This window comes from Phoca vitulina, unplaced genomic scaffold, assembly GCF_004348235.1.
Source record: "Phoca vitulina isolate PV1807 unplaced genomic scaffold, GSC_HSeal_1.0 scaffold2, whole genome shotgun sequence".
In the NCBI taxonomy this organism is placed as follows: Eukaryota; Metazoa; Chordata; class Mammalia; order Carnivora; family Phocidae; genus Phoca; species Phoca vitulina.
In genome coordinates, this window is record NW_022589705.1 from 27908036 (window position 1) to 27923950 (window position 15915).

Consider the following 15915-nt stretch of genomic DNA (forward strand, 5'->3'; position numbering starts at 1 on the left):
ATTCTCACCAAAATACTAGCCAATAGGATCCAACAGTACATTAAAAGGATTATTCACCACGACCAAGTGGGATTTATTCCTGGGCTGCAAGTTTGGTTCAACATCCACAAATCGATCAGTGTGATACAATACATTAATAAAAGAAAGAACAAGAACCATATGATCCTCTCAATAGATGCAGAAAAAGCATTTGACAAAGTACAGCATCCTTTCTTGATTAAAACTCTTCAGAGTGTAGGGATAGAATGTACATACCTCGATATAAAAGCCATCTATGAAACATCCACAGCAAATATCATTCTCAATAGGGAAAAACTGAGAGCTTTTCCCCTAAGGTCAGGAACATGGCAGGGACGTCCACTATCACCACTGCTATTCAACATAGTACTAGAAGTCCTAACCACAGCAATCAGACAACAAAAAGAAATAAAAGACATCCAAATCGGCAAAGAAGTCAAACTCTCACTCTTTGCAGATGATATGATACTTTATGTGGAAAACCCAAAGGCTCCACCCCAAAACTGCTAGAACTCATACAGGATTCAGTAAAGTGGCAGGTTATAAAATCAATGCACAGAAATCAGTTGCATTTCTATACACCAACAACAAGACAGAAGAAAGAGAAATTAAGGAGTCAATCCCATTTACAGTTGCACCCAAAACCATAAGATACCTGGGAATAAATCTAACCAAAGAGGCAAAGAATCTGTATTCAGAAAACTATAGAATACTCATGAAAGTAATTGAGGAAGACACAAAGAAATGGAAAAATGTTCCAATGCTCATGGATTGGAAGAACAAATATTGTGAAAATGTCTATGCTACCTAGAGCAATCTACACATTTAATGCAATCCCTATTAAGTACCATCCACTTTTTTCAAAGAAATGGAACAAATAATCCTAAAATTTGTATGGAACCAGAAAAGACCCTAAATAGCCAGAGGAATGTTGAAAAAGAAAAGCAAAGCTGGTGGTGTCGCAATTCAGACTTCAAGCTCTATTACAAAGCTGTAATCATGAAAACAGTATGGTACTGGCACAGAAACAGATACATAGATCAATGGAACAGAATAGAGAGCCCAGAAATGGATCCTCAACTCTATGGTCAACTAATCTTTGACAAAGCAGGAAAGAATGTCCAATGAACAAAAGACAGTCTCTTCAACAAATGGTGTTGGGAAAATTGGACAGCCACATGCAGAAGAATGAAACTGGACCATTTCCTTATACCACACACAAAAATAGACTCAAAATGGATGAAAGACCTCAATGTGAGACAGGAATCCATCAAAATCCTAGAGGAGAACACAGGCAGCAACCTCTTCGACCCCAGCCGCAGCAACTTCTTCCTAGAAACATCGTCAAAGGCAAGGAAAGCAAGGGCAAAAATGAACTATTGGGACTTCATCAAGATAAAAAGCTTTTGCACAGCAAAGGAAACAGTCGACAAAACCAAAAGACAACTGACAGAATGGGAGAAGATATTTGCAAATGACATATCAGATAAAGGGCTAGTATCCAAAATCTATAAAGAACTTATCAAACTCAACACCCAAAGAACAAAGAATCCAATCAAGAAATGGGCAGAAGACATGAACAGACAGACATTTCTGCAAAGAAGACATCCAAATGGCCAACAGGCACATGAAAAAGTGTTCAACATCACTTGGCATCAGGGAAATCCAAATCAAAACCTCAATGAGATACCACCTCACACCAGTCAGAATGGCTAAAATTAACAAGTCAGGAAATGACAGATGTTGGCAAGGATGCGGAGAAAGGGGAACCCTCCTACACTGTTGGTGGGAATGCAAGCTGGTGCAGCTACTCTGGAAAACAGTATGGAGGTTCCTCAAAAAGTCGAAAATAGAGCTACCCTACGACCCAGCAATTGCACTACTGGGTATTTACTCCAAAGATACAAGTGTAGCGATCCGAAGGGGTACGTGCAACCCAATGTTTATAGCAGCAATGTCCACAATAGCCAAACTATGGAAAGAGCCAAGATGTCCATCAACAGATAAATGGATAAAGAAGAGGTGGTATCTATATACACAATGGAATATTATGCAGCCATCAAAAAAAAAAACAAACAACGAAATCTTGCCATTTGCAACGGCGTGGATGGAACTAGAGGGTATTATGTTAAGCAAAATAAGTCAATCAGAGAAAGACAAGTATCATATGATCTCACTGATATGAGGAATTCTTAATCTCAGGAAACAAACTGGGGGTTGCTGGAGTGGTGGAGGGTGGGAGGGATGGGGTGGCTGGGTGATAGACATTGGGAACGGTATGTGCTATGGTGAGTGCTGTGAATTGTGTAAGACTGATGAATCACAGACCTGTACCTCTGAAACAAATAATACATTATATTAAAAAAAAAAAAAGTAGGAAGTGGAAAATGAAGAGGGGGTAATCAGAGGGGGAGACAAACCATGAGACTATGGACTCTGAGAAACCAACTGAGGGTTTTTTGGGGGGGATGGGTTAGCCCAGTGCTGGGTATTAAGGCGGGCACATATTGAATGGAGCACTGGGTGTTATACGCAAACAGTGAATCATGGAACACTACATCAAAAACTAATGATGTAATGAATGGTGACTAACATAACATAATAAAATAAAATTTTTAAAAATGGTAAAAGAAAACAAAAACAAAAACAAAAACCTCTTCCCTGACAAAGTACCCCTGAGAAACAGGTTGTTGAAATATTCTCAACCTATTTTGCTCACATCACTCCCACTGCTCTGTATTTATTGGGGGGCCAAGGAAACCTAAGCCAACTGTGCAGGAGGGACGGGTGTGGAAGAACGGGGATTTTCTACTTCGCCTCATTCACACACTCAAGTATCCTGACGGCTAAAAGTGAAAATCCACATAGATGGAACATGAATAAAGCATGTCCTTTCGATTTCAGTCTCCATCCGCAACCTGAAAAGCATGGCTGTAATACCCGGTTTGCTTTAAGTTCTAAAGAGAACAGTCCGTGTCGGTAGAAGTCAGACGTATGAGTGCAAAAAGGGTAGGCGAGGGCGGCTGAGAACTTGTCCCCTGACTGCAGCACCCGCCCTAGGTAAATTCGCTCCTAAACTTGGTCTTCCATGCATATATCCGTTAACTAACAACAACAACAAATTCCCAAGCGCAGACTCCACGCTGGCAGGTGGCAAAGACAGCAAAAGAACAGCAAGGGTACCGGATGGTGTGTGGCCCTTGGGACGCTTTGCTTTGCAAAGTGACAGCGCGCGCAGCGTGTCCCCGAAAGGCGCTGCTCCTCCCCTGGCGTCCACTCAGGTTTGCATAAAGAGCCCTGCACGGAAGGAGTGCATCCTACCGTACCCACAGAAAGGGGGCTGGAGTCCTTTCTCAGACTGAAGGACCACCCCCACCCCGACCCCCGACCCTGTGGCAGAGGCGCTGTGTGGGGTCGCTCCCTCCACTTCCCAGCACCCTTCCTCCTCAGACAAGGTCCTGCCTGCGCCCTGCTGGGCATTGGAGAAACAAAAGGATGATCCTTACCTTGGAGACAATTGAAATCTAAAATTTGGATTGTCGATTGTTCTTTTATTAATAACATCCAATATTCTGAAGATACTACAAAGCTATATTACATGGAAGAATTCAATGGCATTCTTCCTAATCCATGTTAATCAACTGTTAAAAATAACTGTATGACCTAACTATATGGTTTGTTCATCATGCGCTGTTTCTAAATGTACGATCGCCACAAATAATAACTGGCAGTATTTATTAAAAATACAGGTTTTGACCATTTAACTATCACTCCAGATAACTCTTACAGACAGTACCTTAGGAAACCAATGATCATTTATCTGTATATAGCAGAATTATCTCATTCTACTTGTCTATTTTGGAGATAAAAGCTTCTTGCCTTGCTACCACAGTCCTGCTTTGCATTAAAAAGAATTTTTTTTAGGGCACCTGGGTGGCTCAGTCGTTAAGCATCGGCCTTCGGCTCAGGTCATGATCCCAGGGTCCTGGGATCAAGTCCCGCATGGGGCTCTCTGCTCAGCAGGAAGCCTGCTTCTCCCTCTCCCACTCCCCCTGCTTGTGTTCCTGCTCTCGCTATCTCTCTCTCTGTCAAATAAATAAATAAAATCTAAAAAAAAAAAAAAAATTTTTTTTTAAAATCACTTTGTAATATCATCTCTTCCCCAAAGCTTTTCAAAATATTAACTATGAGAACTCTACATTTCCTCCTGACACAGTATTACAAAGCTCATGTTTTACTTCTAATCTCTTCTCCCATCCATCCATAGAAAAGAAGAGAAATTGCACAGAAGTCTGTTAAGAATCAAATTGATTTTTTTTAACAAAAAATATTTTAGTTACCCTAATATTTCTTGGTAAGTCCCAGTTTACAGAACCTATTGACAGAGAACTTGTTGCTTCAATACTCAGTAGCTTCACAGGCTCGTTCTAGAAACAGTACGTTAACTGTGGAAAATTTAATGTACTGGGAGGTTTTTGTTATTGCCCTGTACGGTAATGAATTAAGCAGGAATTACTTTTTTTTTTTTTTTTTTTTTTTTTACACTGTAACACTGATAACAAAGTCAAGATTTACAGAGGTAGGTTCCTTTTTCAAGGTCTCCCAGGCAGTAGATGATTAGAACTCTAGGTATTGAACCACAGCAGTCTCCCCCAGAATCTGTGCTAACATTCTGAAATGTCTCTCGGTTTCCCCTGCCTGACACGGTCTGCAGTGCCCTTCTGGTCAGTGGTTCCTGCTGGTTCTGCTTCTGCCAACTCTGGCTTCTCTTGGGACAATTTGCTTGCAGTAATCCTTGTTTCCTTCACACCAGCTTTTATTCGTGGGAAAGAATTGTCACCATTTCTACCCAAACCAATTCTTTGCCTTCTGGAATTTCACCCTCCTTGCTTCCTTAGATACTTATTTTTTAAAAGATTTTATTTATTTGAGAGAGAGAGCAGGAGCGAAGATGAGGGGCAGAGAGAGAGGGAGAAGCAGACTCCCTGCTGAGCTGGGAGCCTGATGCCAAGCTTGATCCCAGGACCCTGAGATCATGAACTGAGCCAAAGGCAGACGCTTAACCAACTGAGCCACCCAGTTGCCCCTTAGATACTTATTTTTAAGCAATGCTTACATAGCATTTATTAGGTATCAAATATAATTTTAAGTGTTCTGTATGTATGTATTTCTGGGATATTTTTATTCTACTGGCCCTACAATTTAGTTACGATAAGAATTCCCGTTTCACAGATGAAAAAACGGAGGCACAGAGAGATATCTTTCCAGTAGTCACACTGTTTGTAAAGTATGGATCCAGTATTTGTGCCCCCGCAGTTGGGCTCCAAACATAGAGTATGATGCTGTCTCTCTTTGTCAGTCATCCCTTTCTCTCCAGAATCATCAATCTTTCTCTGTCTCTGTCAATCTTATCTCCTTGCTCTTGCTCTAATTTTAGCTCTGCTCTACATCTCCCTGTCTATTACTAACATCTTTGACAAATCCCTTTTATGTGCCTGAAAATTTATGGGTATTTGCCATGTAGTTAATCATTTTGTTTCTCAGAAGAAACAAATGGACAATATTTTCTATTCCCACAAAATGTGGAGAGCATTGAAAAGTTATGTAATGATGCATTCTTTATCCAGAAATCATGCTTGATTGCAGACTGATATTTCAATTAGTGTCTCAAACCAGCTAAGAAAATTGTAATTTTGTATCACCACCTGTCCCAAATTATACAGGATTATATTATCCAGAGTGGTGAGCTCACTTCTCTCTTGAAGGAGGTAATTGTGCCCAGTGAGCACTGACTTACTTGTGAGCATACCCTCATAGGGGCACCTTTGTACATGAGAGCTCCTACCACTTCGGGTCCCGTACTGCCTGAGTGACTTATTCGAGTAATCCCACCTTAGGCAGAGGGCTAGAAGCAGTGTGGGGACATGTGAATGTTACTAAGCATTAACTTAGAATAAAGACACAGCAAATGTTCTTTGGCTAGTCTCTATCTTTTGGTATGATGGAATGTTCCATTCATTTAGATGAAAACAAGGCAGAATCTAGCTCAGATGTGGGGCTCTGTCAGATCTGGGAGATCCTTAAACATCCTACGACTGGCTCTCTTTGTTGTAAACTTATAAAGGGGAAATGTTTTTCAGTTACATGAATGAATCCTGGACCCATATATTTCTTTAAGCACTATGTATAAAGGTCTTGCATATTGAGACAAGCTGCATTGTTATTCTCCCTTCTTTTGCACTCACTCCCCCAACCAATCTGCCTCCTGTTAATGCCCTTTCATGAAATCTGTCCTCGTCACGAGCACTGATTACCTTAATTTTGTCTCTTTCTTGGAATATTCTGTATGTAATTCCACCCACAACAACCCCTATCCATTGCTATGTATTTCATCCCCTGCTTACTTTTCTCCAGACCACTTACCATCATCTAACACATATCTTTGCTCATTTGTTTTGTTAATTACCTGGCTGCCCCTACTAGACTAGAGCTCCACGAGACAGGAGTTTTATCCATGTGTTCACTTCTGGATACTGAGCACCTACAACAGTACAACACATGCAGCACTCAATAAATATTTGCAGACTTGATGAGCCACCATATTGTCCTGGAACTCTTAGAAACTCTTCTGACTACTCTTCTCATCTACCTTTATGTCTCATTCTGCCTTACCCCCAAAATGTTGGTTTTCTCAGGACTCCATCTCTGTCCTTTGCTTTCCTCATTATATTCATTTTATGCATCTCCTGGATAGGGTTATTTTAAGAGCCATTTTAAGATCAATAAATAAGAGATGTAAGGCTTCTGTCCCAAGCTTTGACACACTAACTAGGGTACATATTTTTCCCTTAGAAATGGTGTATATATTCCATAAGCAGAAAGCTGATAGGTGTGTAATTTGTATGACCATTAAGAGGGGACTTCGGGATCTTGCATTATATTCTGGATTACAGGTCACCATGGCATCTGGACTCACCATGACAGCCCCCATTTGCCTGGTAGAAAACCAGGAAGAGCAGCTGATGGTGAATCCAGAAGCACTAGAGATTCTTAACAATATATCTCAGTCTGTGGTGGTGGTGGTCATTGCAGGGCTGTCTTGGACAAGAAAATCCTACTTGATGAACTGCCTGGTGGGACAGAACCATGGTGAGTGTTGTCCTGGGACCGAGGCCATTTGCTTGGAATCATTGATAGTGCAGGCTGGTCATGCTTCTTCTAGTGTCATCTTCAGGAAGAGCCTAACTCCTCCCACTGAAGAAAAATTCTAATTCTCACCACCAAATTTACAACCTCAACCCTATCTGTCCACAAAATCTTATTCTTTTATCTAGTAAAAAAGAAGAGTCTCCCAACCCTATCAATAGATCCCTCTACTTGTCCTCTGGATCCCATCCACTCTCATCAGCTTAGCTTCTGCTGTGATCCCTTTCTTTTGCATCACTTTTGCATCACTTTTGCCCAAACTACACGATCATTCTTTTGCATCACTTTTCTTTTGCATCACTTTTGCCCAAACTACACGATCATTCCCAGAGCATAAAAATTTATTTTATTGTGTCGTATTAAAAAAAAAAAGTAGAGGAAAGGAAGAAGGAAGGAAGAGAAAGAGAGGAAGGAGGGAAAAACCTGTTATTCCCAAATCTCAAGGGAGCTAAGATTCATTTTTTTTTCCATTTCATGATAAAAGTTTGATAAATTACACTTTCTGTATTCAGTATTTTCTGATGTGCAAACTAACATACACACAGAAAAGTGTATAAAACATTCATGTACTATAAAGTTATTAAATGAAAGGTGATCGCCTGCATAATCACTGCTCAGGTCAAGAAGTTTAACATTATCAATACCAAAAGCCCAAATCACACCCTTTCACATTCTCATCTGTGCTCACCAATGTTTCTCATTTTCATGGCACTTCTTCCTTGCTTTTTAAAAGTAGTTTTACAGTCTACGTGTTTCAAAAAAGTTTAATTTGGTCTGCTTTTAAAGTTTATATAAATGGAATTATACTGTATGTATTCTTTTGCATGTTGTTTTTCTCATCAAGGAGTTTATAAAAATCATCCACTTTCTTGTAGGTATATGTAATTTATGTTAACTGCTTTATAGTGTGCAGTTGTATGAAGATATCACAATTTTTTCTCCATTTATTATTAATGAATGTTGATATTAGTCCCAGATTTTATTATTTATGAATTCAGCTATCATAAATGTTTTTGTACTTATGTTCTGGTACTCAGCCTTCCCCTGTTGATTATATGCAGAAATGAACTTGCAAGATCACAGAGTCTGTATGTTTTCAGTCTTTCCAGATAATATCAAACAGCTTTTCAAACTTTAAGTACAGTTTACATGATTATTAGCAGTCATGGAGATTTTTTCACACCCTCATCACCAACTGGTAACTGTATAGTCATATGGCATTTCTCTAATTATAAATCAATTTGAGAACCTTTTCACATTTATTTGCTGTTTGTATTTCCTATTTTTAGTGCAAAAATTTTATTTCTCCTTTGTTTCCTTTCCCCCCGACTTTATAAAATCTAAAAGTTTTTTTTTTTTTTTAAAGATTTTATTTATTTATTTGAGACAGAGAGAATGAGAGAGAGAGAGAGCACATGAGAGGGGGGAGGGTCAGGGAGAAGCAGGCTCCCTGCCGAGCAGGGAGCCCAATGCGGGACTCGATCCAGGGACTCCAGGATCATGACCTGAGCCGAAGGCAGTCGCTTAACCAACTGAGCCACCCAGGCGCCCTAAAATCTAAAAGTTTTACTTAATCCACAATATTCTTTTTTATTTTTATTTATTTTTAAGATTTTATTTATTTATTTGACAGAGAGAGACACAGCGAGAGAGGGAACACAAGCAGGGGAGTGGGAGAGGGAGAAGCAGGCTTCCTGCAGAGCAGGGAGCCCGATGCGGGGCTCCATTCCAGGACCCTGGGATCATGACCTGAGCCGAAGGCAGACGCCCAACGACTGAGCCACCCAGGCGCCCCTCACAATATTCTTTTTTTTTAAAGATTTATTTATTTTAAAGAGAGAGAGTAGGAGGGGCAGAGGGAGAGGGAGAGAGAATCTCAAAATGACTGTACTGAGCGTGGAGCCTGACACGGGGCTCCATTTCATGACCATGAGATCACGACCTGAGCCAAAACCAAGAGTCAGACGCTTAAGTGACTGGGCCACCCAGGTGCCCCACAGTATTCTTTTTTTTTAAATCATCTGTAATTAATCATGTAAAATGTGAGAAAAAAAACACTAATTTAAAATCTCAGCCCTCCAGGCTCACAGGGGAGTCTGCTTGAGATTCTCTCCCTCTCCCTCTGCCCCTGCCTCCCCCACTGTATGAGCACACACGATCACACACGCTCTCTCTCTCTCTCAAATAAATAAATCTAAAATCTGAGCCCTTTCCTCCATGGTTAGAACAAATTAGGATAAGTCTACAGCATTTACTTACTTTAGCTGGTTCTGATACTGATACTGATACATACTTTTTTATTTGAGAATCAATGCCTAAAGTCTTGATTAATTTTACAATGTTTGAATCATCAGTGATAAGTGTCCCAAGAGTCACAAGAAGTCTAAAAGTGGCTTCTAGGTCTTGTACAGTGTCCAACACTGTGCTAATTACTGACAAGCATTGAGCTTTCCTTTCAATGTTATGGTCTTTATAAAAATAAATATAATAGGGTCAACGTAGTCTGTGGTTAAGAGCAATGTGAATGTTCTTATGGCTCCCTGATGTGGAGTTTTGTTGTTGTTGTTTAACTTAGTTGTTTCTTGTGGTTCTTAGTGATGTTTTATGAAAATTTCCCCACTGTCCTATAGGACTTTCTGTCTCTTTAGAACATGCAGCTATTATTTTCAAATGTATTAATTTCTCTCTAGCTCAACACCACTAGAGGTTGAACTGCAGTCCACTAAACTCTCAGGATCCCACACATCCATCCATTTCCCTCCCTCCCGCCTCCCTTCATCCTTCCCAGTCTGTAGTTTCTCCTTCCTTCTCTCTCCCCTTTTACTTTCCAATCTCCTATTAGTTTCTAAGCAAAATATCGTTGTCTTTATTTTTCTTTTAAGGAAAATTCTTGACCATCAATCAGAGAAGGAAACTTCCTTGTCTGATCCAAATAAATTCATAGGTTTTATTTGAGGGATTAAAGAATTTTTAAAATTGAGAGATAAATATTAGCTAGGGAGGTTCAACAATGTCCTTTTTATTTTCTACTCGAGATGACGTCAAATAATAACAAGGCAATTTCCCAGTGGACTACATGGTCACTTGAGTCCATCCCTGCTCTAAAATTCTAGAAGCGTTCTAACTACTTCAGAATCTCAATTCCGAATTATTCCCCTATTCCAATACCATACCAATTTTTCTAAATATATTTTTGGTTTTATTACCGTCCATCTGAAAAACTTTAGTGATTTTCTTATCTAACAAATCCTGTCTACTTATCTAGGCATTCAGAGCCTCACATTATGGATAACATGCCTACATTTCAAGACTCAGGCCTCACTGCTCCCCTATTAGGCAACTGTTGTGACAGAACTGGATTCGAGTGACAGCTCAATGCTGTCCTTCCCATGTCAGTGTCTTCTCCATTTAGATGGCTTTCTCTTAAAAATAACCCAGATAAGGAAAGAGAGATGCTACATGAAGAGTGAACCAGAAACACAGAGTTCTTGTTTCAGCCCCCTCTCTAATTCTACTTATGGATGCATGCTTTTTCTTTCCTCTTAAGGGTCAGCTAAAACTACACAGGTTGGTAGAGTTTACATTACTCTGTCATGTGACCTATTTGAACCTCTACAGGTGCAAGGTGAATAGGGGGCCCAAAGTGTTTCTTTAGAGAGTACTTAATCTGCATAAATGTTAGATTGTCACTAAAATGGAAAAAACTCCTCTCCCTGCTGGGCCCTTACTTTCTTCCAAGTTTCACCACTATAGCTCCTGGCAACCTGGAGTATCCACTGGCCCTGTATGTTGTTGACTCCTCCCTTGCATGTTTCCGACTGAATTCCACAGTGAGATCTGAAACCAAGGGCATCTGGATGTGGTGTGTGCCCCACTCCACCAAGAAGAAACACACCCTGATCCTTCTGGACACTGAGGGGCTGGGGATGTGAAAAAGGTAAGGCAGGGAGTTGAGAACCCTTCCTTGCTCTTGCCTATTAATTCACCACCTCAATTCAAATTCTGTGACATATTCCCACAAATAGCAAGTGCAAATTATGGATAATGAGGTTAGATTCTCTTACCTTGAATTTTTTCCTTGAGAGCACAAATATTTTTGTATTTTGAGGCAAAATATTCATCTTATTTTTAACACCAGGGTTAATGACACAATTTAATAAGCACTTATTAAGCAGCTAAATCCAGGGCTCTCTGCTAAGTACTAGAGACACTGCAGTGAAGAAAGTAAAGACCCAGAGGCTAGCTGGGGAGATATCAAGTACTTAGTACAACCAGTACAGGGTGCCATGGATACAACCCTGTTTTAGGTAAGGATTAGATCTAAACTTTCCTGGTGAAATAACATGTAAACTATCTAAATTGTAACTCATCAGGTCAATGGGACTACCAGTTAAAGTGTATAGATTTGTGACATTGAATATAGTAGTCTTGAAAATAGGGTTTAAACAAAGTAATCTATTTAAATAAACCCCAGAAAAGCTTTGGCTATTCCAGGAACATTCATAATGATTTTAGTCTAAGTTTCTGGACTTTAGAGATTAATTCTTCACTGACTTCTAAAAAGCATGATCTTGACCAGTAGAAAATATTGCAAACAGGATACTTGTAGGTTTGTTGCCTTTATAGTGTTAGGTGCGATCAGCAGTTTCTCCTTTCTTTATATGAGTCTGAGTCTACATTGTTGCAGCAGTAGATTGTTCGATTCCGATACTGCCCCCCCCCCAGAAAAATAAAGGAGAAATTGAGAAATTCTGAATTTAAAAAATTTTTACTGTTTTAAAACTTAGGAAGTTTTAAAGTCCTCAATATAAAATAAAGTATAAAATAAAAACAGAAGAGAAACTAAAACAATACCTATTCAGCCTCATGAATTCATCTCACCATGTTTGAATTTTAACAAGTTTATTCCTTCTTTGAATGTACCAGCAACTTTTCACACTAAACAACAACAACAACAAACCCTACCAACTTGTTACTTATTTTACAGGGCCCCTCAATTTAATTCCCAGTGAATTAGATCCATGCTAATTATCCCCTCCCTTTGCCCCCCCAAAATGAAGAGGGACTCTTAATGAGAAAAATACTGTATTTTGGCCCAAACTTGTTTCTTTTTATCTAATTGCTTTTGTTTAAAGGACCAAAACATATTATATTATTAATAACTGATGGCAACAGAACAGCTCAATAAATTTAGAACATGTGGTGTGATTTAGGTAGTGTGTAATTCTGTTTTCCTGGCCTTCAGTGTCACTCACATATTGTCCTGAATCTCGTTCCCAGCCTTGTTGTCTACTCCAAGATATTTACACATTGCTTCAGCCAAATGGAATAATTAGATCTTTGTATGACTGTGCTTTTCAACTCTTACTTGGCTTGTGTTGGTCCTTCCACCTGCATGATCTTTTCATTTCCACAAGTCCAAGTCCATAGTTCCATCATTTCTTTAAAACCCAGCTATTTTTTAATTTTTTAAAAAGATTTTATTTATTTATTAGAGAGAGAGCATGAGCAGGGGGAGGGGCAGAGGGAGATGAAGAAACATACTCCCGGTTAAGTGTGGAGCCCAATGCAGGGCTCCATCCCAGGACCCTGAGATCATGACCTGAGCCAAAGGCAGACACTTAACCGACTGAGCCACCCAGGTGCTCCAACCCAGCTATTTTTTTTTTACCTACTGCCATCATTTCAAAGTCAGAAGTAATGTTTTGCTCAGAATTCCCAAGACACTTTTTTTTTTTCATTTTTGCATTTACCCCCTTTTTCTTTTATATTTTAGCTTTCAGTTCTACTCCTGAGATCATTAACTTGGTTGCTGTTGTATGTTTACTTATTGGTCAGCCAACCCAGAAAGCCAACTTCTTGAGGGCAGGGACTATCATATGGATCTTTGCATCCACCCAACCAAATGCACTGCCTGGCATTTAGAAGAAACCCAACAAATAGCTGTTGAATTTAACTGAATAACATTTATGTTTTTAATGTTGACCATGACACATAAAATTTGCTATAGGAATAATTTCCTGTTTATTGGTGCCCACCTACTATGTTCCAGTCGCTGTGTTATGGAATGGAAATGTTAACAAGTAAATGAAGAGTGGACTCTTTAGCCTTTTGCTCTAAGGTGCTTTCTAGGTAAACCCTAAGAATGACTCATGGATCTTTGCCCTGACTGTGCTTCTGAGCAGCACCGTAATCTACAACAGCATGGGCACCATCAACCACCAGGCCCTGGAGCAGCTGCCGGATCCTTCCAGGGACCAAGCCACCAAGTTTCATTGAGTTTACAGGAATGGTAACTGAGATGTCATCTTTCCTGCGACTTAACTGTCATGGTTGTGGAGAAGGGGACATGGGACATAAGTTAATGTTTATAAAATTTGTTTTTTAAATACGACGAGCTGAAAATTGTGGTGTAAATACTTTCTCCTTCCTTAGCTAAATTCTCAGCTATGTGACTGAACAAACACAGCTAAAAGGGCAAAATCCTCCTCAACCTCTGAGGAAGAAAAGGACTCCTCCGAGTTTGTGAGCTTCTTTCCAGACTTTGTTTGGACTGTTCGGGATTTCACCCTAGAGTTGAAGATAGATGAAGCCTCAATCACCGAAGACGAGTACCTGGAGGATGCCTTGAAGCTGATTCCAGAGCATGGTCTGGGTGGTGGATATTTCAACACGGGGGTGGGATCAACTAAGCCCTGTCAGTCAGCACTTGAATTCAAATTTTTTTTTTTTTTTAAAGATTTTATTTATTTATTTGAGAGAGAGAGAGAGCACAAGAGGGCGGAGCAGGAGAGGGAGAAGCAGACTCCCTGCTGAGCAGGGAGCCCGATGCGGGACTCGATCCTGGGACTCCAGGATCATGACCTGAGCCGAAGGCAGTCGCTTAACCAACTGAGCCACCCAGGCGCCCTTGAATTCAATTTTTGTTTGACATCGGATTGAGATGTCGTCTAATAGTGAGGGGGGTGATTGTTGAATGGCATTTGGTGATTGTTTTTCATAGGTTATTACTTGTGAAACTCCAGCTGCTGGAGCAAGCTCATTGAGGAAATTTAAGGACCAATGTTGAACCAAATGATTTTAGAACAAAATAGGTATTGTGAAACATTTTTCTAGGTTACAGTGCTGTAACTCCCTAAGGCCCACATACTTGGGCTCCTTATAATGTGCTCCTCGTATTCCATACTGACAAAAATAGCTCATCAGATGAGAAGTTGGTAAACCTAGAATCACAAGAAATAAAAGGACCTAAATTTTGTTATGGAAAAATAGACAAAACATAAAATTTACCATTTTAACCATTTTTAAGTTTATAGCTCTGTGGCAATAAGTACATTCACATTGTTGTGCAACCATCACCACCCACCCACTCTAGAAGTTTTTCATCTTCCACATCTGAAATTCTGTACCTGTTAAAAACTAACACCCTGGGGCACCTGGGTGGCTCAGTCAGTTAAGCGTCTGCCTTCAGCTCAGGTTGTGATCCCAGAGTCCTGGGATCAAGCCCTACATTGGACTCCCTACTCAACGGGGAGCCTGCTTCTCCCTCTGTCTGCTGCTCCCCCCCTGCTTGTGCTCTCTTGCTCGCTCGCTCTCTCTCTCTCTGACAAATAAATAAATAAAATCTTAAAAAAAAAAAAAAAAAAACTAACTCCCTAATACCCCCTACCCACAGCCCTTGGCAACCACCATTCTATTCTCTGTCTCCATACAACTCCCTCATACAAATGGAGTCATATACTACTTGTCTTTTTGTGACTGGCTTATTTCACTAACCATAATATCCTCAAGTTTCATTCATGCTGTAGCATGTGTTAGAATATCTTCCTTTCTAAGACTGAATAGTATTTTTTTTGCTTGCATATACCATATTTAAATGACCTAATTTAAAAAATATATTTCATGTTTCTATGAGTATTTTACTAATGGCCAGAGTTACAAATTTCAGAGAAAAGATATTTACACAATAAGTGTCCAGGAGAAAAAAAAATGTCCATCTAGTAAGACTTCCAGATTCACATTGATCTTTCTCATGATTTCACTTTCTTCTTTCTCACAGTCTTATACATTGTTGCCATTTTAATATCAATTTACTACATGTAAATTTTACATGCAGTTTATTTTTATTTTATTTTAGCCAGGTGAATAACTGATGGCACTTGGAAGTAATACATATTTTTGTTTCATCATTCATGTATTCATTGTTTCAAAGAACTTTTATTTTTTTTTATTTTTTTTTTAAAGATTTTATTTATTTATGAGAGAGAGAGAGAGAAACAGCATGAGAGGGGAGAGGGTCAGAGGGAGAAGCAGGCTCCCCGCTGAGCTGGGAGCCTGATGTGGGACTCAATCCCAGGACTCCGGGATCATGACCTGAGCCGAAGGCAGTCGCTTAACCAACTGAGCCACCCAGGCGCCCTCAAAGAACTTTTATTGAACATCTGACATACCCCCCAAAATCAAAATTCTGTGAAGCATTGTCAAGTCAGATACAGTTTGATATAGACAGTGTTAAGGTCTCCAATTACCTTTAAGTTAACCTTACCGTAGGGATGTTTCTGCTAAAAGAACTCCAAACATATTTATTTAGTGTCATTTTTTTTTTACTCTGAATTTTAAGTTTTTTTCTTACCTTGGTATTATTTGTCCTCCTCCTGATATTTTCATAAGCAATATCTTACTCTTCTTTGG

At 39.7% G+C, this 15915-nt stretch overlaps 1 protein-coding gene across 1 annotated transcript in view; it reads left to right on the forward strand.

The window, feature by feature from the left end:
• Positions 1–15915, forward strand: part of LOC116644604 (guanylate-binding protein 7-like) — a 50618-nt gene that overhangs the window by 28920 nt on the left and 5783 nt on the right. Inside the window, 3 exon segments of the mRNA XM_032424316.1 lie at positions 13357–13463; positions 13672–13694; positions 13697–13873. Of these exon segments, the coding sequence (XP_032280207.1) occupies positions 13357–13463; positions 13672–13694; positions 13697–13873 (307 nt within the window).